This window comes from Phlebotomus argentipes, unplaced genomic scaffold (assembly GCF_947086385.1).
Source record: "Phlebotomus argentipes unplaced genomic scaffold, Phlebotomus argentipes genome assembly scaffold_18, whole genome shotgun sequence".
NCBI classification, from domain to species: Eukaryota; Metazoa; Arthropoda; class Insecta; order Diptera; family Psychodidae; genus Phlebotomus; species Phlebotomus argentipes.
In genome coordinates, this window is record NW_026776177.1 from 2411808 (window position 1) to 2435801 (window position 23994).

A 23994-nucleotide genomic window follows, 5' to 3' on the forward strand; every position below is an offset into this window, starting at 1 on the left:
CTTTGGAAAGTAATTTTTTGATTTTCTAATAATTTTGCCACATTTTAGTCAAAAATTCAATAAACACCCTTAAAATCAACTAAAATATGCACAAAATAATAAATACACAATATTTGCACTTTAACGAACGATTTGAAGGCGTTTTGAGACTTTTGAAGTCAATTTGACAAATTTTGCAGCGAAATTTTGAACTCTCTTTCCTGAAAAAATGCGGTTTTTTGGCTTTTCATCGTTTTCGATTCACCCGTTGAAATGCAAAAGCTGCAAAAGACAAGATGAGAAATTGGTGCAGCATGCAGCATATGCACGATGAGCACAAGTTCAACAGCCAGAAGAATTGTTTTTATTATCACATTTCTTTTCATTTTATTATTAATTTCGTCTATACAATGGTACATTATAAGTTATGAAAATTAAATTATACAATTACATTGAACTATCGTCACTCTGCCTCGTGATTACAAAACTAATCTCCGCACTTCTGCAAAATCACTTAAAACCTAATGAACAGTACACATTCATGTCTATAAACACCAGTTGATATCATTTTATCTGTCTTCTTTTCTACGTATCTTGCTTGGGGGTGGGGGTGGGGGTGGGGGTGGGGGATGGGGTAAGTGTGAGCGCGAAAGGGGAGAGTTTGCGAGAATAAATAGGTGGGGAAATAAATATACAAATTCACATTGCTTTTCACTATAAGAAAAATGATGAGGAGAGAAATGATTTCCGGGACTTTTTCTATTGCACAGAAGGAATCTCAATTGGACTATTGGCGCAAATTGGGAGTGGTTTTGGGCCACACTCTCTACACCTCGCTCTGCATGCAGTGGATGCTGGAGTCTTGCGACAGCTCGTCCATGGAGGAATCTGAAACGACAGAGGCGCGAGAATTGAGATAAATCGCTGAAAATTCATCAAATCCAGAGGTGATTTTTGTGGGCGTCTTTCATCTTTCCTTACCGTGTGGCGTGAATATGGATGGTTTACAATTAGAACTAACATTATTGTTGTTGTTCAAGTGTAACGAATTATGCGAATTATTATTGTTATTTTGGAATGAGTACGTTAGTTGCAGATTAATGTGGCGTCCGAAAGAGCTGCCGTCATTTTCTCTTTGCACTACAACGAAAAGAAAAGATGGAAAAGAAAGGCGTCATTTTCACATAATAATTAACATAATTCGTTGATTTATCTCATTTTTGTGTCTTCCAATCTTGCAAAATCAGTGATTCTCAGGCTTCAGGAACTGCATTTTGGCATTTGATTATGTGTTTTTTGCGGAATTTATTGCATTTTCACGATTTATATTTTTAAAACTCATTTGAATATGTATTTGGGCGCTTAAAAGATTTCAGTGGCTTTTGCTCTATATTTATTGGTGCGGAAATTTATTTATAATGTTTAAAAGTGGTTTTCATCAAGGAGGAGATATTTCTCTATAGAATGAAAAGGCATTTTTATCACATTTTTGACTCCTTTATCACTATTTCTAAGTTTAAGTTCTTCAAGAAACGTAAAAAATTATTTTATTGTCCCAGAATTTGTTCATAAATAATTTCCTTCTTCAGAAAATGCTTTAAATAAAATTCTGAATAAATTGTGAGGTTATGAATTCGACTTAAATTAATAGTTCAAGCTTAGAAATGAGAAAATATACCGAAAATCACAATGTTTTCACTAAATAATGAGATTGAATTTGCCACTTTAGAGCACAAAACGTGAAAATAACTAAGCAAAAAGAATTCTCTAAGACATTTTTGAGGTTATGATTGACTTTTAAGCTGTTTTCTAACAAATTGGTGTTTTTTCGAACAGAAATACTCAATTTCGTCAAGAAAACAGATAAATTTCCAGCTTAAACAGAAGTTAGATGATTTTTATTTAATCAAATAACCTAAAATTGCCATAAAATTGATTTTTCTAGGCAAAACACTTTAGAATATGCCAAAATTTGTTGAAACCGAACCTTTTGCAATCATAATATCTGCATTTTGGTTTTCACAACAGTCAGATGAATTTGAGGAAAATGAATTCAATGCTGAGAAAAGAAACCTTCTTTTGGTCATACAAGCAGGACGGCAATAATTTAACGTGTAAAAAGCGTCTTAGACCAGACTCGACTGGGTCTTTTATTGGGTTGGTTTTTCGTAAAACCACGTCTCTTCTCGTGGGAGAGAAATATCGATAGTAATTCATATGCCTCCCCGCTGAAGACTTGTTGATGCTCAAAAATCCATTAATTTGAATATGGCGATACCTTCAATATTTACGATCATCGAGGAAATATCTCCGGATAATTTATATCTTCGGCAGGGATGAGGTTGTAAATTTAACTGCCGGTCGGAAGGTGCTTTGAACATTGTTTTTGGCAAATCGCGCGAGAATCACTGATTAGGCCACTGCGGAGGGCCACGGAGAGACTTCCGCCTGGGCGCGACTTACTTTTCCCCTTTCCGGCGTGGATGTGCTTCTTCTGGCGCGCCCGCGAGTTCTGGAACCACACCTGAGTCACGCGCTTGCTCAGTCCGGTGACGGAGGCGATGCGTTCCAGATCCTGGCCATCGGGATTGCTGTCGATCTGGAAGTTGGCCTGCAGCACCTGCAGCTGCTCCTCCGTGAACGTCGTGCGCACGCGCTTGGCCTTGCTCTTGTGATACCCATCCGGATCGCAGCCGTCTGGACGGGCAGAGAAAGGGTGAGATGCGGAGGCTTTGGGGGCGGGAATTGAACACTCACCGTCACTGGAAGTCGTGCCGCCCTCGATGGTCTCCAGATAGTGCGCCTTGCAGAGCACCCGATCGTCCAGGAGGGCGAACTGCTCGCCGGTGGAGAGTTGCCGGCCGCAGGCATCACAGGCGAAGCAGGCGAGGTGGAACACGAGCTCCCGGGCGCGCCTCACCCAGTCCGAGGAGGCGATTCCGCGGCAGCACTTTGAGCACTTCGCCCCGAAATTCCTGCACCACAGAGAAGACCAGAAAGAGAGGAGCTCTTAAAAAGACATCAATCTCGTGACGGTGCATGAAGAAATCTCTCCACAGCCTCGGAGTGATGATTTCCTCTCAAAAACTGTGTCTCCAGCTTATGCACTTCGCTTCTCTTTTTGTTATGTACTTCTTTTTCAAGCTCGCGCGCGGGATGAATAAGCAATTTCGACACATTTTTTCCATCATCGGCATTTCTTCGCCTTTTCGTTATATTTATAACACACACACCAACTTTATATATGCATGCCAATAAAAAAGGCCCATTGAAATGATACCTGAAGATGAGAGTTCGCACTCAGAATCTCTCTATTTTATGATTTTTCATAATATTAAATTCCCCCTTTTATTGAGTGTCCCGTTTCAAGACCATCTTCTTTATCAGCTGTTCGGAGCTTTGATTGGGCAGAGAGTTTTTAGGGAAGCCTCCACCATGGGATCTGCAAATTGACCACTTTCATCAACGTGCGCGCGATGCAGATTGAATTCCACGCGGAAGTGTCATAAACTTTTATTATTGGAAATTAAATGCTGTAAATTAAATGAGTGCAATTCCGCATTAGGTGCTGAAAAACTGTTTTTCATTATATTGACCAGTCAAGGAGACTCAAGAGAGTGATGAGAAATCGCTGGAAATGCTTGCAAGAGAGTTTTGTCAACTTAACACTTTTCTATGGGAAATTCACCGAAACCACGCCCACCGAAATGCCCCGCCCAATTGATTGAATAAACCTTGTTTTACTGGGAAAACTTCAACTAAATTCATCCTCTTGGCAGAGTGTGAACCCCATTTATTAAGCAGATGATGAAAAAGGTGTAAAATGACATGTCAAAACTGTGTTTTTCTGTAACACCGCCAAACATAAATGGCATAATTCTCCCTCAAACGCGGCATTGAGTATTATTTTTTTCGGTATTCATCGCCAGAAATCAAAAGAAGAGACCAACAGATCTTCAACGCGGGATTATGATATTTGAGCGTTGCTGAGCTTCTTCATCGACCGACAAGCTGATGATGAATAAAAGCACCTTTTGAGCGCGCTCAGGCACTGATGGACACCAGAATAAATACACGCGGCAGAGCTGGGGAGACGGAGTGGACAGGAGACGTGCTCCCGATCCATTGATCCTTGGCCACAAGAGGAAATTCCAGAGATATCGTGTCAAAACATGCCAGCGCGATGGAAACTCTTGGCTGCCAAGGCGAGATATATTATTGATATGCAATGATTATTCATCCGTGTGCCTTCCATCATCTTCGCTGGTGTCTTTCAAATCCGCGCGCGCGAGATCGATGGCCAATGCAGGCGCGAGCTTGATAAATGCCCCGATCGTGTGAGCGATGGTGAAAAATCACAGCTGAGAAAAGGTTTTTGGTCAAAGGCAAAAGCGTCGAGAGACAATTATTTTCGTCATGAAGGGAATCTGGTGAAAAATTGCAAGGAATTCCACAAACTTTGCACACAAAAAAAAGAATTTTCGGCGAAGCAAGGAGATTGAAGTGAAATCCACCACAAGATTGTGGCTGAGGAAGATTTATCAAATGATAAAAATTTGCATGATCTGGAAATTTTGAGGGAATTATCGGTCATGAGACGGTATTAATATCAGAAATGATGTGAGGAGAAAAGGTGGTTAATTGCGAGTGTAAACAGAAATACAGAAGAACAGCCATAAAGGTAAATTGCAAAATTACAAATTCCTTAATCCTCTGAAATTGTGACTTTTCTGGTTTGACGATTGCATTGTTGCAAAAATACATGGTTTTTATATTTATGCACAAATTTTGTCGTTCTTTTGATGCTTGCAAGGGGGAAATATTATGGTCAAAAGTTGTGTAAAGTTGAGCAGAAGTGTTTAGAAGTAGAAGTACTTAAATATTGGCATTATTAGGCGTTTTAGAGCTATTTTCACGCTATATAACCTCATTATTTTGAGAATTTTTACACTATTTTAAGCCATAAAAATCTCATTTCTTTTCTAGGTTATGTAACTAAATTTAAGCTCAATTTATTACTGTTTCAGGATACGAAATTGTCTATTTTAAGAGCTGCTTGAATGATTTTCTACTCCAAAATAGCAAATTTCAGCTTTTTGTCGATTAGTCTTGCCTTTAAAAGATTCCAAATAAATTTCTTTCAAGGATTCTTTCAGACATCTCAGGTAATTTTGAGGTTATGATCAACAGTGCATCTGGAAGAGTGATTAAAAATTTAATCACTTCAAAATATCCTCTGGAAACTTCATATATTTCTTAAATTCTGTTTCTCTGTGAGTTTTTCAGGGTCAAACAAGCAAAAATTGAGTCTTTTCAGAACAATAAGGATAGAAATTTGAGGTTATGATATTTTAGGCGGTTGGAAAAATCTATAAAGTTTCGAAAAACAGAGAAGAAAATAAGGAAAACGAATGTTTTAAGCACTGCCAAAGTTCTGGAAGTGTCTGTGATTCTTCGCTGAAATTGTGGACACTGTTTAGCCGCATTAATTCCCCCTTGCGTATTTGTTAAAGAATTGTCAGCGTTATATTTAGTTTGCAATTCAATTGCTCATTTAGCTCTAGTTCAGGTAAATTTAATTCGCTCCTTCAAAAGTCGTAATTTTGGCACTTTTCGGGATCGATTTAATTATAAAATGGTTCAAGAGCTTCAGCAGTAAAGAAATGTAACGATTTTCAATAAAATGTTAGTAATTTCAGGGGAGACATTCCATTTCGCGGCGAATGCGAAGAAGACCCATTTCCATCAAATAACTCAGGCTTAGCCTTTGTGTACGAAAACACACAAAATTCCCATCGAGAGACGCCTCAATGTGGGAACACTTCGATCAGACGACATCGTAAAATCTCCGGAGAAAATATTGTAATTACAATATCCCGAAAAAATGGACTCAGAAGAATTCTCGTGTGGCTCACGATGTTTTGGCTTTGATGGATTAATTACATGAGCTCATTTTCTCACGTCAATCCTTCGCCCCTCTTTGAGACTATGTGGGGTATGTTTGGCCCATTCCAGAGCCATTTATTGATTACCACGTCGATTTGGCGTGGAGCATCTCCCCAAATTACCATGTAACTAATTCCGAGAGAATGTGGTGCGATCGAGCGTGTCGTGAAAACAAATAAGTGAAAGATCGTGGCGATGAATCAATCACTGAAATCAATTAATCACACACCGGTCAAAGCATTAGGAAATTCTACTCAAATATTAATTCCAGCTGGGCTCACTTTATCTCGCCTCGCACACAATTCTTCATCGCGGCGCAACACTTGGAGAAATTGCCGGGGAGTCTTTTTTTCCCGCCACACTTTGGCGCGCAACATCCGAAAAGCCCGCGCTCACGATGAGATGTGAAGGCTTTCCTCCGCGTGAATCTCTTTCACTCGTGCCCGAGATCACCGGAGCCATTCTTCACATCAAGGGCGACAAGGGGAAGACAGTCTGGCTAAAGTCTGTACAGCACTTCCTGACAGTTTCACAATTTGTATGAAAAAACCTCAACAAATTAAGAAGTAAAATGATTAACAAGGCTAAAATCATACACAGATTTGATGATTTTCTGCTTTTAATTGCAGTTTCCGATGTTGTGTTTGAAATTAGAATCTTTCTAGCTCAAAATTTGATGTCTTGAAGTGAAAATTTGAGGTTATGTTTGATAAATTCTCTTAGCAATTGGCTTTGAGTGCAAATACACAATTCTACACGAAAATAATATCGTTTTTAGTGCAATAATTTGTTATTTTGTCTTTAACAAGTCACATAACCTAGAAAATATATGTCAAAATGTCAGAATTATGAACTGGAAGATTAGTATTTTAATCAAATCGAACTGAAAATCAACCGAAAACTAACTGAAATCTAATAGATAACAAAATACTTTCAGTTTAGGTGCAAGAATTTCTACTTTGAGACGTTATTTATTCAAAAAACAATCACATAACCTAGAAAAATATGTGAAAATTGAGACTTGGATAAGAAATTGATTTCTAAAAGTGAAATAATGTAGAGAAAATCAAAGCTGTGGATCAAATATTGCACTATTGAGTTGTACACCACTTCTGACTGCATTATTTCCCCCTTTTGAGAGCGAGACAAGTGATTTTTGAGCGGGAATAAATCAATTTCGCACGCGAGATGACCAGGAAGATCAACTCGTGATCTTGTCAATAAATCACAGATATTTATTTGTATTAAATTCCACAATGTAAATAATTGAAAGACACCCATAAAGTCTCTTTGCTTTCCTTCGGCGCACATCTTAACTGGCCAAATATGCAAATTCTGATTTGTTAAGCCGCATAAACTTGTCATCGTGTGCATTTTTATGGACACCATCTCTCGATCACATTTAGGTGAACCAATTCATTAGTGTCTGAAAAGTGGAATAATTAAAATGTAAATATGAATTTTGGCCAAAAATTCACACACACAAGAAGTTCAGTTCGACGATATTATTTATTCTTCTATGGACAATCTGAGAATACCAAATCAAGTGGAGGTGATCCAGATTTTGCTGCATGGTTATTGCAGAGAAAATGTGTGTGCAATAAATATTCCCAGCGAGATTTCGGAAAGGGTGTGGAAAAAAGTGGAAAATTGGCGATGCAATGTCATGGGATTTGTCTGGCGATCTTTTTGGGATCGCGCGCGCGAGAGAAGAATTCGATCATCTGTTGGATGTTGTATTTTATATGCAAATAAATTAATTCGACATTTCTTCTCTTATACCTCCGGTCGTTCCTCATTTGGTGGAGCCTTATTATAATTCCCCGTGCGAATATGCAAGTCGCGTACAACTTCTGGGGCCGAAGCGACAGGACTTATCGCGCCATGTATCTCATTACAGTTTGGATGTCGCGACAAATGCACCAGCGCTTCGCGAGAGTGCATCCGCAGAAGCCCCACAAAATCACTAATATTAATAGGGTGATAATTTTCATGATTTATATCGACTGGCGAAAGCACGCGTGAAGAGTTCCAACCGAAAAATTTTCGCTCCTGAAATTTTTACGATCCGCTGATCAGTCAGACTGATAATTGAATAAATAAAATGCTGGACATCTCCCTTCACTCTCTCTCTCTCTCCTCCAGCCAAATCATTTTTCTGCAATCACTGCCAATGCAGAGATTAATCAGATTAAGTGAGCACACACCATCGAGTGATTCTTTCCACTTTGTCACGTGAATTTCGCCAAATTTCCACCCAGATAAAATACAAAATTTACAATCGACACAATATTGTCCCAATGTTTGTTTATATTCGCTGTGCTCTCGCTTTAAAATTGCTGGCGCAAAAACAACTTTCGAAGAGTGGACAAAAGTCACGAAAATGTGATGGGAAATGGAATTGTATTTCACCGTACAAATTATGTGTGCATAAAGTTGTGTAAAAGGGGAGAAATTCACAAAAAAAAGCTCATACAGCAAACATTTCCTCTCTTCGGAAGAGTGTTCATTTCATGAAAATTGATTTTTTAGTACAGAACAACGGGGAATTTATGGACGGTCAGACGCAGCAATCAAACTTATGCAGAAGTAAAGTTACTAAATTATCAATTTTGCATTATTATTGCCCTTCACTCTCCCTTGGCTTTGTCTTGTTCTTGGTAAACATCCAAAGAAAACAGCATGCGTGCTGTTCTAGGTGAGGTACTTCTTCCAAGGGGGAGATAATACAGTCAGAAGTGGTGTACAGTTCAGCAGTAATTCAAAAAACTTACAATTCTTCTTCCTGCGTACTTATTTTACTTACTAAGCATCCTAATTCTTTCGATTTCTTTTGAATTGTACGAAGAAACAATTAATTTCTAGGTTATGTAATGAATCACAGACGAATTTAAGGAATATTTCGCATTCTAGCACATCATTTCTTATGCTAAAGTCACTAATATTGCCAGTAATTGACAGAATTAAGTATTTTCGGAACCTTTGATGCAAAAAACACATGAAATTGTGTTGAACATAACCTCGAAAAGAGTAAAAAAATGTTAATTTTGACCAATTTCTACACAAGTTTCACTCTCAATCAGCAATTTTGAGTGATTTGATAATCTAAAAAGCTCTCAATTGGAGCCTTTAAGGATCTTTTAGTGATATTTTTGAGGTTATGATCGGAAAAGATGCTGAAAATGCTATTTTAAGTGGATTTTTATAGAAATATCGCATGGAAATGTTGTAGAAACAGTCTAACAATTTGAAGTGTCGGAAGTATTAGGAAGTGGTGTACGGATTAAGAGCATGTTATCGCCCCCTTGACTTCTTCAGAGCCGCTGTGCAAGCGCCATGCCTTGAGCATCTTCGCGATGCAAATGCACACTTTTCCCACCGACGAGGAACTGGAGAATGACGAAGATGTGCGTGCACGGAACGCCCTCATCCTCTTGTACTGAATCCGCTTCTCGGGAGCACGAAATGCGAGCAAAAGGAAGCACACGCCAGAGATCCGAGCCCACACCTTTGCCGCTGAAACAAGGGTTCGCGAGAGCGAGAGAGAGTAAATTGATTGCCATGTTCGGAGCTTCTGGTTTTCATTGGGATGTCCATCCCGTGTTTGCGGAAATTCATCTCCCGGCGGGGATCGCGACAAGAGGGTGCCTCAAGGAGGCTCACACTGTGCGCGCCCCGATGAAGGGACAAAATTCGCGAGAGAGATAAAATTTGCATAATTAAAATTCAATTTACGCCATTTCTCGTTCGATGCTGTTCAGTTGTTGTTCTGCGCTCAGGCAAACAAGCTCCGCGCGACTTTTGGATGCTCTTTTTCACCCGCGCGTCTCCACGGCATCAATTCCTTCCCACCGCGGCCCCTCGCCGGGGGGCCCGCGAGTTGGGGGCCTGCAAGAGACACACACTTTGCCGCGCACAAATCCCGCGCGATGGCCAAAGTTTGCGAGCGTGCAATTTATGCTTGGCGCAGTTGTTAACAGAATTATGCACAAAGTATCATCATCAGGAGGAAAATTACCCACAATTGTACAATGAATATTCATTACTTTTTTCCATCCTCTCCCTCCCTCCCACGTCCCAGCGCCGCTGCGCGCTCAATCGCGGACTTAAACTGCAAAGGTGATCGCCATGAATGGAGCTAAAAAGTTATTTGTATGTGAATGGGCATTTTAGTAGACGTGCAAGTAATCTGTGTTCTGTGCAAATCGCCTTTTTGCCCATTGGACGTTATTTACTGGTTGGCTCCTGAGGAATCGAATTTTCTGACCGAAAACCGAGGGGTTAACAATCAAAGACTTCAGCATAAGACACAGATGATGTTAAGCATAGCTGAATGAAGTGAAAAAGTGAATAATTCTGGTGTTTGGTTGGAAATATTGCACTTCTTTTTCATTTAACTTGTTCTACTGTTTCCCTTATACATAACTTTGTGTATAAAAATATTTTTCAAAGTGAAAATCACGTGCGATTTCTGACCATGAAATGTATGATTAAGGCAAATTTGGGCCTGTTTTTAAAGCTTTGCGCTCTTAATTCTTTTTTGAAGGATTCGAATCCAACTAGTGACAAATTTTATGACTTTTTCCTATTTCAATTTAAATTTTAATTAAATATTCTGAAATTATAATTTGATTAATTAGTATATTCTGCTGAAAATGTCCAATATTTGATTATTCTTAAATCTTGCTTAAAATAATCATTTCTGATTATTATTATTATTTGAAACCATCAAAATTCATCAATAATCGACAAAAGATATTTCCCTAAAAATTCTTGATCAACTAATTAAACCCAGAACAGTTTATTGCTAAAATATCTCATTTCTTGACGGCAACTTCGCGTAAGACTTTAGCCCTTCACAATCTGAGAGCGTGTGTAGGAAAATTCATGGAATTCTTCCTGCTCAAATATTATTTATCGCTGTAAATTCCGGGCTTTGTGCCAGATATTTTATACTGCCAAATTGAATCACTCTCGGGTCGTTCTTTCCGTCTCGTTTATTGTCCCAATTAGAAATGAAAATGTGTGTAGTGTTAAACCTCTAATTCACGTACAAGGAATTACCATTCAGTGTACAAATTTATGCCCGCTTCCACACATCTGAGCCATGATTAATGCGCAGATCCCAAGGTGGAAAAAGTCCAACCGAACAAATCTCATGTGACATAAATTCCTGCTATGGGAAGTCAAAATCAACGGTCAGCACGTGCTGTCCTCTTGGCTGGGTTTTCGGTGGGGTTCGCAAATTTATATCGTTTGACAATTTGTTGGAGTGCGAAGGCATGGAAATTAGTGCAATATTGGCGTGATTGACGACAATTCAACTCACTTTGTGTAATCAGCTTTGCAATAAACTTGTCGCTCTCGCAAGAAACACGACGGTTGCCGATCCAGAGGTGATAAACAGACACAGCACCTCAGACAAGATCCATGCCATGTACAGCCACCGACTTCCAGGAGATATCGGTCCGAGATAGGCTCACCGCATGCTGCGCACGATCGCAGCTCTGTCTGTAAGCAAATTAAATTGATATCAATGTTCTCCGTCTCTTCACTCCAATTGATCATGTGCACGGCCGCTGCCCCGCCGACCGTGTGCATCCTCGCCCTCGGGGGCAAAAACATGCCCATGGGAATGCGCGAAAGTGTCAAGGAGGCAGAAAACGGTGCTGAAATCGATGGAAATTCACCATATTCAGCCAAAGTGTCCAACAAGGAAGATGACAACATTTCTTGCTCACACTCTCGCGCCAGAGACTCAAATTGAATGCAAGTCCATGAACTCTTTGGCATTCTCACGATAGTCAAATTTCAATTGACGATTTGCAATGTTTCCTGCTCGTTTCACGAAACGCCTCACCCCCTGGAAAAAGCGTCTTCTCACCCCTCGAAATCCAACTGTCTGCCGTCCATGACGCCATTCGTGACGTGGTTTGTGGTCGTTGGTGTCTCCTTTTAATGTGTGTCATATCCCGAACCCTCTCCGCCTCACCCTCTCGGTTCCCTAGGAAACATATGTTCACACCATTTAGGCAGGATTCACACAATAGGCGTCATTGTTGGGTTATTGATACACGTCGAAAGAGGGGTGAGTCTGCTTGAGATTGGGCGCGAGATTTCTCTCTCATTCCCTCCACCATTAACCGCACTGTGATAAATGTGTGGCCTTTGGCATCTTCCTGGGTGTGGAGAAGGACAAAAGGACCATTTCCCACTGTCTTTTTTTGCTCCTTGATCGCAATTTAAAGATGGCTGACTTTCTGGCTAGTCTAAGTGAGATCTTAGACAGCAGAATGATGTGAAAAAGTGGTCAGAAAAATTGTTTTTCTCACTGCAAAAATTACCAAGGGGGAGATAATATAGTCAGAAGTGGAAGTGTTCAAAATTTGCACTATTCTCTTCATGACTGCTTTTTTTACTCACAAATTATCCTAATTTTTTGTATTTCTTTTGATTTTTACGTAGAAAACATCACGATAATAATTTTTATAAGTTATGTAACGAATCAAGAATAGATTTAGTAGAATAGATTGAAAGAATTAGGCATTTTCGGGCATTAAATATTCATATTCTGCATAGTTAATACCAAAAACTACTGCAAATTGCATTGAGATTGAACATAACCTCAAAAATAGTCATTTGGACATGGAAAATGGTTATTTAGAAAACTTTCTGCACGATTTCGACTCTGAATTGCCAATTTTGAGTTCTTTGCCAACTCATAACATATGATTTTGTGATCTAGAAGGCTTTCAAAATGAGTCTTTAAAGATATTTTTGTAAAATTTTTAGGTTATGGTCGGAAAAGATGACCGAAAAATTATTTTTGAATGAATTCTTACAGAAATTTTGTATGAAAACTTAATAAATTCATTTAATTTATTACAATTTGGGGGAATTAATGTGAAAAAAATACGAATTTCAATTTTTAGAAATGTCAGACAAAATTGGAAGTACACTGAGACATACATATTATCTCCCCCTTGCCTGAAATAAAAGACTTCAGCGGATCTAATAAACACTGGATGTGATTGAAGAACTTTTATGTTGTCTCAGAAAAATCGTTTCTTTCTCTAAAAAACACCCTTGTCAAGGATGTAAAAGTAATTTTCACTCATTGTTACCTTTATTTTATTTTCGCTGGGACACATTCCAAATGTAAGGGCGACCCTCGAGTTCTGTTGCATTACAACAGTGGCTTCTGCAAGAAAACAATGAGAAAACACACAGATAAGTAAATTGCTTGGCGGAATTTTTCTCTCTTTTTAATCTATTGATTGAAATTGAGCAAATATTCTAATGTCCCTCAAGATGATGATTGTCAGGTGGAAATCATCATGAGTGGGAATTTAATGAGGAGTTATTTGTTGTTTTTTTTTCTCTCACAAGAGGAGAAATTTTGAGAAGAGCGCAATAAAGGCGCAAAACTGAGGAGAAGAATGTCTTAAAAGTCTTGTGGAAATTTGTGTGAAAAATATGCATAAATGCCCATATTTTTCCTAATATTCATTTCCCATATTTATATATTGACTAATTTACGATTCAGGCACGACTTTTTTTCCGTATTATTCCTATTCATCGTTCTAATCTTTATATTATTATAGTTTTTGGGGGTATTACAAGCCAACCAGTTAGATGAAAATAGTTTTATAATCTCCGAGACTACGTCTTCTCTCACTTCTTTTTTTTTTCTTCTCTCGCATCCAATATATTATTGATCTCCACTGGGTAGCAATCTTGTCCAAAAAGAACATGGATGGAAAAAAATTATGGTTGAGCAGCGAAAAAAGGAAGGAGAAACGGGGAAATATCTCGTATGGGATGTTGTTGAAAATTTATGATGTAATTGGTTTAACATTGGTAGATATCACATCATTTAGCGATTATCACAATAAAATGTTTACAAATTGTTTATTTTATCTTTTTCTGCTTTTCCCGCGTGTCACTCTATACCAATTCTCACACTGGACGTGTATTGAGACATCACGAGACGCCGTCTCGCGGGACCACAAATTTATGATCTGCTCTGGATTAGCATGAGAAAAGGTGTGCAAATGTCCTCTTGGCGCGCTTTTCCCACCGAAACTCCTATGATGATCGCGAGGTTTTGGAGAACATCAATCGTTTGGCGCCAAAAGTCGCTCTTTTTTGCACACGATTTCTCCTAAAGATCATGTGTTGGGTGTTTTCCCAGCTCTTTTTTTTCTCTATTCACCTCAATAGTCTCTCTCTCTCAATTGACTCCTCCGCGCATTGTTGATGTCTCAACAAATGGCAAATGGATAGGGAAAAAAAGGCATGTTCGATCGCGCACATTCCATCACAGACAACCGACTCTTTACCACCTCCCAGCGTTAATAATTGCCTTCAATTCTCAATATCTATCCGGAATTATCATAAAAATTCGTTCATCGCGCGCGGCGTTTCGCCTTTATCACCGCGCATTGGAATGAAGAATTGCCCTCCGCGGAGAGCCTGTGAGAGTCCGCGATGGATCAAAAGAACATTTATCATATTTTTGGCTATTACCGCGCCATCGAAAATCCGGACAAATGGGTGCGATCAATCGAAGTCATGATCATTCCTCCACACATCATCTTGCCTTCGCGCTAATCCCTCAAGCGCGTCCATTCTTCGCTCCTCGTGTGGCAAATCAAAACAACCACCCAGTGCATTGACGGCCGAGTGCATGTCTGCCACATACGGAGACGTTGTCACGGAAAACACCGCGAGATTCACGCCCAGGCGAGATGGAGAATGAGATCCAAATTGAGCGCGGCTGATGAAGATGTTCAGGTGCCGACGTCATGCTGGAAACGTCTCAATTTGTGGGCATTTTCACGACATGAAAATTTGCCGGAAAAATTAAAGAATGTCAGAAACATTGGGTAAGTCTTCAAGGGGGAGATAATATCTTAAATCTTTGTGCACAAATCTTTAACATTTGGGACACTTCAGAACGTATTTAAAGATATTTTTCATCGCTTTAACGATTTTTACAACTTATCACAATCTAATTGAGGGTTTTTGAATGTTTAGAATAATTCTGGCCAAATTGTGAGGTTAAGTGATTCCAAAATCCTTTTTTGAACTTATTTTAATACTTTCAAACTCACTTTCAGAGTAAATACAGCGAATATTACAAGGTTTTAAACCACAAATCGCGGAAAAATCTAAACAAAGAGATATTATTCTAGACTTAAGTGATATTTTTGAGGTTATGATTGATTTTTAACCAATTTAATCGATCTAAAATGTGTTTTTAACCAGAAATGCTCAGTTCTGCTCAATTTGTTGAAATAGGACCTTCTGAAATGCATATTTCACCACATACAATTCTAAATACTTCTTGTACACCACTTCCTAATATAATATCTGCCTCTTGTAAGTATTAGAGATCATTCCGCTAACCGGTGAGCAATATCTTGCTTGCCATCTCGCGGAAAATCAACGCTTCCGTCTGAACTTTCTTCCCCAATTGGACAATGATGGGATTTTCTTCTAAGCCTTTCACGGCGCGAAAGTTCCTTCCGTCGCGGCCACTCTCACTTCTCGCGGAGCTTTGCTGCGAGCGAACAATTGGAGTGATGGCCAAAGTGAATGGCTGGCTTTCTGGGCGTTCGAAGGGTGGCGAGATGGCGAAATTGGCGGAAGACTTGAAAAGATTTAGTCACCCATCAATTTTTCATATTTCACACCAGCGACATTTGGATGCGGGCTCGCGTCTTGGGTCTTGAGCGCTGTTTTGCGTGTTGTGTAAATGCATTTAATTGTGTGTAGCGGGAATGATTTGGGAGATGCGCGAGTGAAAATGTTGAGAAACATCTCACGTGTATTTATTTTGAAGATCCGTGCTTCCGCTCCTTTCAGTACCAAAAGCGACCCACAACTTGACAATGTCCACCGATGAATGGAGGGCACTTTTGTATGCTTGGCGTTTCTTTGACTGTGGAAATTGACGTGCTGACATCGGAGACAAGATGCGTAAGAAAGGAGCCAAATATGCTAAAGATCTGGGGAAATGAGGTGGGAATTTTGATGATTGCCACGGAGAGTCTCATTTTCTCCGCAATGATCGCGGCGGCTCAGTTATCTCTCAATTGGATTTTTCACTCTCTGGCCAGAAGAAGAGATTAAGTGTGGAGGCAAAAAAAGCAGCCCAAAGACGCATGTTGAGTTGTGTGTGGGGTCAGCGGATGAAAAATGAATTATGTTAATGTGAAATTAAAGTTAGATCCATATTTGTCCACTGTTTTGATTACTCTCGTGTGTCGCGATTGAAAGAAAAAAACAGAGTTGCTGAAGACTCCCGCGGTTCGGCGGACAATCAATGAAATTGAGTAAAAAATGCCCAAATAAAAGCAATTAATTAAAAAGGTATTTTGTATAAAAAACCCATCTTGGACATTCGAGAAAAGTCTCTCCCTGTCTCGCAATTGCCTTTTTTATATTATATCAATTATTGCTTTATAAATTCACATCCATTACGATGATCGCCACATCGTCCAAGAAGAGCCTCTCAATGGAGCAACTCTTTAATAGCCTCCACGGTGGACCACACTTTTTCCTCCGCCACACTTCGGCGCCGCTCTCTTTCACTCCACCGTCGAGAGAATCCCGAAAATCGGTTTATCTGCTCGCAAGAAGACAAGATATTCTTTCGAGATACACTGAATAAATTACCAATTCCACATGGGAAATGATACAAAATTATTGTAATGTCTCCAATTTTATCGTTCAATAAAGTTTTCAGCTAACATAATTTTCTTTTACATGTCAATTTTTATTGGGTTCCCTTTAAATTTTTTATCTCCTCCGTGGATGGCGCGTTACAAGACACGATAAAGGACAACAGTGAGGGGTTAATCGATGGATTTTGACGAGGAACTTCTAAATATTGACGTCTCAAATTTGAAATTCACTCATTCTGTTAGAAAATATAAGTAATAGAGAACATTTTGCGATATTACAGTGCTTTTGAGTTGCAAATCGTACTGTTTTTTCCAGTTACATAGCAACAGGGTAAACACAAGGGGGAGATAATATGCCTTAAATCTGTACATCACTTTCAACACTTGAAAATTTTCCGTTGTTTGTAATTTACTAAGTTTCCATCCGATGTTTCTGCAAGAATTCACAGAAAACTGCTTGTTTTGGGTATATTTTCCAACCATAACCTCAAAATATCACTAAGATATCTTCAGAAATGTCTTCAAAAAGCATTCTAGATCATAAAATCATCTGTTTTGAGTTGCAGATGAATTCAAAATTGCTGATTCACAGTCAAAATCGTCCAGAGAGTTTTCCAAGTTCAAATCAATATTTTGAGGTTATGATTGATCTTAACACAATTCGCCATGCTTCCTGAGATTGAAAACTCCAGAATAGCAATGTTTAATCCATGAAAAAGCTTTATTTTGCAATTAATATGCAATCTTTCTAACGCATTTTACACTAAATCTATTCTTAATGTACTACATAACCTAGAAAAGCATTGTAAGAATTGTTTCTACTAATTTGGCACTAAAAGAAGCACACAAGAAAGGAAGATTGTGTGCTTTTAAACACTTTTGCTGAGGTGTTTACCACTTCTGATTGTATTATCTCCCCCTTGGATTAACATTTGACAGTGGTGCAAGTGTCTCTGGATGATAAACCTCTTGAGAAGGGAGAAAATTGATAGTGATTAGAACTATCTTGGCGTCTCTGCGCACTGATCAGACTATTAAAGCCATTCCAAATGATCACTGATCGACTCGTGTTGATCATCTTTTATTGAGTGATCATCGTGGAGGAAATTTGTCGTGAGTGAATGCAATAAAAATTAATACACTGTGGGAATTGCAAATTGATATACATTTTGTCACTCGCGGACCCACCATGGCGACTACACAGAGCTTTTTTTCTGCAACGTCGCTCCTGACCTTAATAAGCCATCACACGCATGGGATCTCTTTTTTTCTCGATGACCAGCGCGATCATCGATCGGCCCAACTGGCGTCCAATAAAACGTCGTTTATGGGCGATTTTATCGGCGGCCGCGGGTGATTCAGGAGGATCAGTGATCTAGCTGATGACGCTGTGCCCGGCGTGGTGTGTGGATGTGTCGACAGGGTGTCCGAATAATGGGTGGAAATATTCAAAAAATTCCCATTAATGCAGTTATAAGCGACTGGAAGACATTCTTCAAGCGGATCCCGCGTGTCATGGGTTGAAAGATGTGAATGACACAATATGATCTAATAAATCATCGCTGAGGATCACATATCTAATATGAATGATCGCGATCGTGTGGTTTTTTTTCCTCTACTCCGGGGAGGGAATTCTGATAAAAAGCCATGCATATCATTATGCCTGAGAAGATCACTCGGATCTGTTTTTTTTTCTTCTCATTTCTAATATCTCTCACTCTTCTCGACGCGATCATGAATAGACGCGATCGCAGGTGAGCGAGAGAGTGCGATGGAATAAAAAGAGTTTTTATATTAATGAATTCGGGACAATACGAGAAACTCACACCGGCTGTGTAAATCTTTGAAATCGGAAAAGAATAAAAAGGCGCGCGAAGCCGCGAAGAGAATGATCTTTTCCCCTCCTTTTTCTTTACTTATTGGCTCTCTCTCTCTCACATTGTCGATTTGTGTACAATATCTGAAGAAAAACAGCATATTTCGTAGGAGACAAAATGATATTTATGAAGGATTTTATTCGAAATTGCTTTTCATTTTATGATTTCCATATTTTTCCTATGATCTCTCTCGCCACAAATTTATCTGCCATCGCATCTCTCCACCTTCTAGTGGGATATAAATTGAAAAATTAAAAAGTAATTAGCATAAAGAAGAACAAGTGAACGGTTCTGATCTTCCAAAATATCATATTCGGTCATTTATTAGGCTGTTTGGGAACTTGCTGTGTGGCTGCGTTTGATTTTTGCGCTCACGTGGGAAATTCAAGGGGAAAATTTCAATGGTAATTATTAGGAATAATTAACACACTTCAGTGTGGAAACACAAGAGACAGTCGAGATAAATGCACACACACACACAGCTTCCTTGTCATCGTCAAAGGGTTAAAGAAGGAATCTCAGCTTGGCACGCAATGGCGGGAAATATTCAAATGTTACTCGATTGGATCGCAGCTGGGTGTCTTTAAACGGTTTTCACCGGCGATCTGGCGACGATCGTTTGATGAGTTGCGCTCTTGTGGCCACACTAAATAAATTGTATCGAATTATTGCATACAAATCGTACGCCTTTTGTCATCTCGCGCCGATAGAGTTGTATTCAGAGCCATTGATCGCGGCCCAAAAGCTCACAGATAACTGCGGCGATCATTCATGGGCGGCAAATATTGTGATCTTATTGAGATCTCTTCTCAGCGATAAGCAGGGCAATTGTTAATAGTATTATTAAATTTAATAGCAATTTACAGTCATTCTCGTGGCGCGTCTCAGTCTCTAAAAGGTGTCTTCCGCCATGGACCAGCAGATCGACACTCTCCGGTAGCATCTGTCCGAGAGGAGGGCAGGCAAAATGCCATAAATTACCCAGAAAGTCGCACACACAAAAGACTGTGGCCTGAGCAATTGATGGGGAGGGTTTCACAGTGTGTAAATTGACTTTAAACTAGAAAATAATAAAGTGGTCGATCATTAATCCACAAAAACCACCGACAAACGCCACCCCGAAAAACTAACTAATTTAATTAATTCCCCAAATATACCTTGACGCCTCTAATGACGCCCAAGAAATCTCGTACTCGATTCCCCGTAATGTGAATCCCGTTTTTTTTCCCCTCCAGACACACAATTCTTCATATGATCTTCAAGTGATCTTCGCCAGATTCTCATCGCTCTTCCCGCTTTCTATTGTCTGTAAGATGTGTTTTCTAGACTCCACGACCGCCCCGGTGTTTTTGGCCAAATGAAAACCCGGTTACGCAATAATCCCTCCGAAATCTATCGAGAGATTTAAGTCACATCAATCATCAATCACGCTGCAATCTATCTAGGCAATTTGGTTCACGTAGCAAATCGCATTTCCTGTCTCAATTCTCCAGACGTGAGATTTTGATTAATACACCACAATGTTGAGGTTCAGCCGAAAGAAAAAAAGCAGATCATGTAATTCTCTTCACTTCCGATCATGTCCAGCATCTTGGCTATTTGCATTTTTCTTCATCACCCATGGCAAAGAAACGGCATAGGAATTACAATATATAAAACATGTGATTTATCTATTTGTCTGAAATTCCCTCCGCTCGCCGCCCAGCATCTGGAAGATGAAGAAGCCGCCCGCTGGGAGGTTAATGCCTCAATGGTCTGTGATATCAGTTTTTGGACGCCAATAATCCTCTCTCGAAATAGAGTGAAAAGCCCCGAAAAAAACACAGATATATAATTATTCATGCGATCATCTCTCTCGCTTCGACACATTTCTCATAAGTTCGTGGGAAATTTCCTCATTTTTTCGCCCGATCGTGAAAATTGATTCCGCTCTGCACCCCCCGAGGGCCACTTCAGATGCCTCTGGAAGTGCCTCTCGATGGCACACTAAATGGCCAAAAGTCACCACAGGCCTTTGTGCGCCGTGGGCGAGACAAGAGGAAGCCCTCTCGAGGACACAACAAAGGACCATATGGATGTCCCGTGCGCAATAAATGCGCCTCTTCACACCCCGATCAACAAAAGAAGTCACTTCCCTCGACGCTTGGCGCATTTCGAAATTTCTCAGCACTGCCGGAAAGTTTCAAGCCAGACTTTCAGTGCTCAGGACAGCCATAAATGAACATACTAATGCTCTAGACTCATTATTTTTAACGATCATTGGCAATATTCATGAGAGAAATGTCGGTGGAGCTGAAAAGGAATTCATTGGCCAATTTTATGTCTTCAATTGCACTATCAGAAGCTCTTCTCAATCGTTCTCTTTCGCATAAAAACACCATCTTCTCTATGGATTTGAGCTTGTACGCGCAATTTCTCAAAAATTCCCTTAATCCTCATTCGGTTCTTAAGCAAAGTCAAGAAGAAAGAAGTGGAAGGGTTTCAAAAGTCACTTTCAAAAGGAATTTACTCAGCATTTATGTTTTTCTAGGTTATGTTACGAATTAAAGACAAACTTTGACACTAAATAACCTTCAAAAATCATTCATTCTTGAGCCTAAGCTGGTATAATTTACATATTCTGGCTCAATAATATTGAAATGTGATGAAAATAACTAGCTTTCAATTTTAAACAGTGTTAATTATGCTAAGACTGATCATAACCTCTAAAAATATTGTTTGAAAGAGCAAATTTCAGCTCTAATAGATTAATAATTCACATATTTGCATTCAAAAGATTCCAAATATGTATTTTTCAAGGATTCTTCAAGATATTTTTGAGGTTATGATGCAAAGTGTAATCAAAATATCCACTGGAAACTTCAAACATATCTAAATTACTGCTTTTCCGTAAATTTTCAAGGTCATAAAAGTAAAAATGGCGACTTTTCAGATCAAATACCTCTAAATTTGAGGTTATGGTTCTTATAAAGTTTCGGAAAAGAAGAATTCCTCACAGGAATTGTGGAATTGCCTTAATGTTCCCGTCGTGTATGAATAGTTTTGAAATTTTGACTAATTTTCATGTGAAAATTTCACTAGCAAAAGTAGGATAAAAGTGACGCCAAAGGCAAGAGAATGATTGAAGGATTCACCTGGAAGTCGGCTGAATTGCAACACGAGTGTGGAATGTCGTGTCGCAGTTCATGATTTGACAATATTCCATGGAGGCCCGCAAAAACCATCAATAGCAACTCTCAGTTTCAATCCTCAGGTAAGCGAGGGGTGAGCATAAAGGCAATTGTGCCTTTCGCACCGGGATTTTTAATGGACTTGAGAAGTTCGTTTTATGTTCATCAAATCTGTGTCTCCTGGAAAAACGAGGGGGAAACTTTGATGGCCGTGTTTTCATGTGGTCTGGTTTTTGGCGAAGGATTTTCGGGCGAGAAGAAATTGACACAAGAAGAAAAGGATGACCAATTAGCTTATAACGGAACGACGCGCGAGCTTTTTTCTCAGCCGGATGGAAATAATCTGAATATCTTGGCAATCAGCGACTGAGAAGAGCGCGAAGATGGGAAATTGAATTTGTGGACAGACTAAAATATGAAATTTTGAATAAAATGCGGGAAAGAGTGGAGCTGAAAAACTTCTCTACAGGTGCTATATTTTGAGATAATCCCAATCGGAATACCTTAAATAGTTCTTCGGGGCTCTTTTTTTTGTCCTTCTTTCACTAGTCAGTAAAATTATATATTTCCCATCTTTTTTTTTCTTTCCACTATGGATGGACTATAAATTTAACAGCATCATCAAGTGATGGAAATGAGTGCAAAAAAATCTTAATGAGTGGCTAGAGAAAGAGTAAAAATTCTTACATAATTTCAGAATTTATTGTTTTATTGTGCACAATCGCGAAGAGCGGTTTCTTCAACGGTATTCACGAGGATTTGTAGGCAAAATCTTACAATGCAATAAGCATGCAATTGCAAGAGTGCCATATCATGTATTGTGGCCAGGATTATAGCCCTCAATGACCCATTTTATGGAGTATTGGAGAGATCTGGAGTGCCCGTGAAGTGGCCGCGCTCCAGCAAGACTCACTCTTCCGACGGAGTGTTATTGAGTGGAGCGAGAGAGAGAGTCATTTGCATAAATTAAAGTTATCTTATCGTCAAACACACACGGAGACGACTTTGGTCAAATAATTCATAACGCGGCGTGTGAGAGAATCGGGAAAACAGGTGTTCAGGTGGCTTTTTTTGTCTGCTCGAGTCCTGGTAAATCCTAGGAATCTAGAAGGAAGCACTGTTCGATGGCCAGACCCAATTACAAGCGTCTTTGTCATGGTAAGTGGCGAAGGTGAGTGCGGGGATGAAGAAAGAGCGGCGCGGCCTTTGGAGGGCGCGAAGAGATTCTCAAGTGTGAAACATTGTGAGAGCCAAAAATAACACATCCAATAAAAATATTTGGATAAACATCCCGAGCAAAGCAAGTGGCCGCAATTTGATTTCTCCTCCGATCTGCACTATCACACGATGATTGTGATTTCTTCGTGCTAAACGCTGTTTACTTAATCCACTCCTCTCTCTCTCTCTCAACAAATGCACTTTCTGAGACCCCAACAGTGGTTTTCTTTACCTTCATTCCTCTGATTTTCCTCAATTATCGTATCCTTATTCACTGGAGCAAGAATACTACAATCAGTCCACACTCTTGTCATTCGAATCTCACCATTTCCCTCAAGCACTGTAAGTCAAACCGATTTGTCTTTTACGCCACGAACTTCACGGAGACGCTGGGCAGAGAGCACACTCGATCGCGCTGGCTTTCCGTCAGAGACTGACTCTTCCGCCAGCATCAGCGTGTCGCAGTGCTTCGCCCCTCGAGCACGAGCCCCTGCGACTGTCTTCGCAGCCGGCATCGAGGCGGCGATGATTGGTTGCTAGGCGGGCCATCCGGGGGGCCCCATTCACTCGTCGTTCCGTTTCACTTTTTATTGGTTGCCCACCAATTGTTTCGGCTCCCACACTCCGCGGCCTCGCGCTCCGCTGGCGCGGCATTTGCGGAAGAAGCGCACATTTGAGCAAGAACTCTCCCGAGAGGGATTCAATGCTGCCGAGTTGGCAAAATAATTCGCTTAATGCTTTAAGAATATTTCCACAACAGTTCCTCTTCACTCCAAAAGGCTTCAGCAATTGCAGAAAGATACGGAAAAAATTAAATTTTAGTCAAGTGTACAAAAAAGGTAAAATATATCATATTTTTAATTGTTTTCCTAAAAATTTGAGAAACCGATTTTTTAGGAATCGTTATGATCTCAATCAAATATTTAAATGTTGATTTTTACTTCGTATGGAAAAAAAATAAAATTGAATAAAAAATCAATAAAATTATTATTTCTCAGGTAAAATTGCAAAATAATTAAAAATTTAATATTTTCGGCACAATATTTAATTGAAATCTAAATATATTTGATAATTTTCTCCACATATCGCCACCAGAGGGCAGCAAAGTTGGCG

At 39.6% G+C, this 23994-nt stretch overlaps 1 protein-coding gene across 1 annotated transcript; it reads right to left on the reverse strand.

The window, feature by feature from the left end:
• Positions 1 to 590: 590 nt before the first annotated feature.
• Positions 591 to 23296, reverse strand: LOC132259800 (LIM/homeobox protein Awh). Its single transcript, XM_059757568.1, has 7 exons — positions 23114 to 23296; positions 13050 to 13126; positions 11255 to 11436; positions 2737 to 2954; positions 2443 to 2676; positions 961 to 1119; positions 591 to 867 (listed from the first exon to the last, which is right to left on the reverse strand). The coding sequence occupies exons 1-7, from the start codon at positions 23193 to 23195 to the stop codon at positions 806 to 808; spliced, it is 1014 nt and encodes a 337-aa protein (XP_059613551.1). The 5' UTR covers positions 23196 to 23296; the 3' UTR covers positions 591 to 805.
• Between the last annotated feature and the right edge of the window lie 698 nt (positions 23297 to 23994).

Bases quoted from the DNA above. Each gene is read 5' to 3' on its own strand.
- LOC132259800 (XM_059757568.1), bottom strand. From the start codon at position 23,195: ATGACAAGAGTGTGGACTGATTGTAGTATTCTTGCTCCAGTGAATAAG. The intron at 13,127-23,113 runs GTAAAGAAAACC...GTTTTCTTGCAG, and splicing joins GGAAAATCAGAGGAATGAAG to AAGCCACTGTTGTAATGCAA. The intron at 2,955-11,254 runs GTGAGTTGAATT...TCTGTGGTGCAG, and splicing joins TGCAAAGCTGATTACACAAA to GAATTTCGGGGCGAAGTGCT.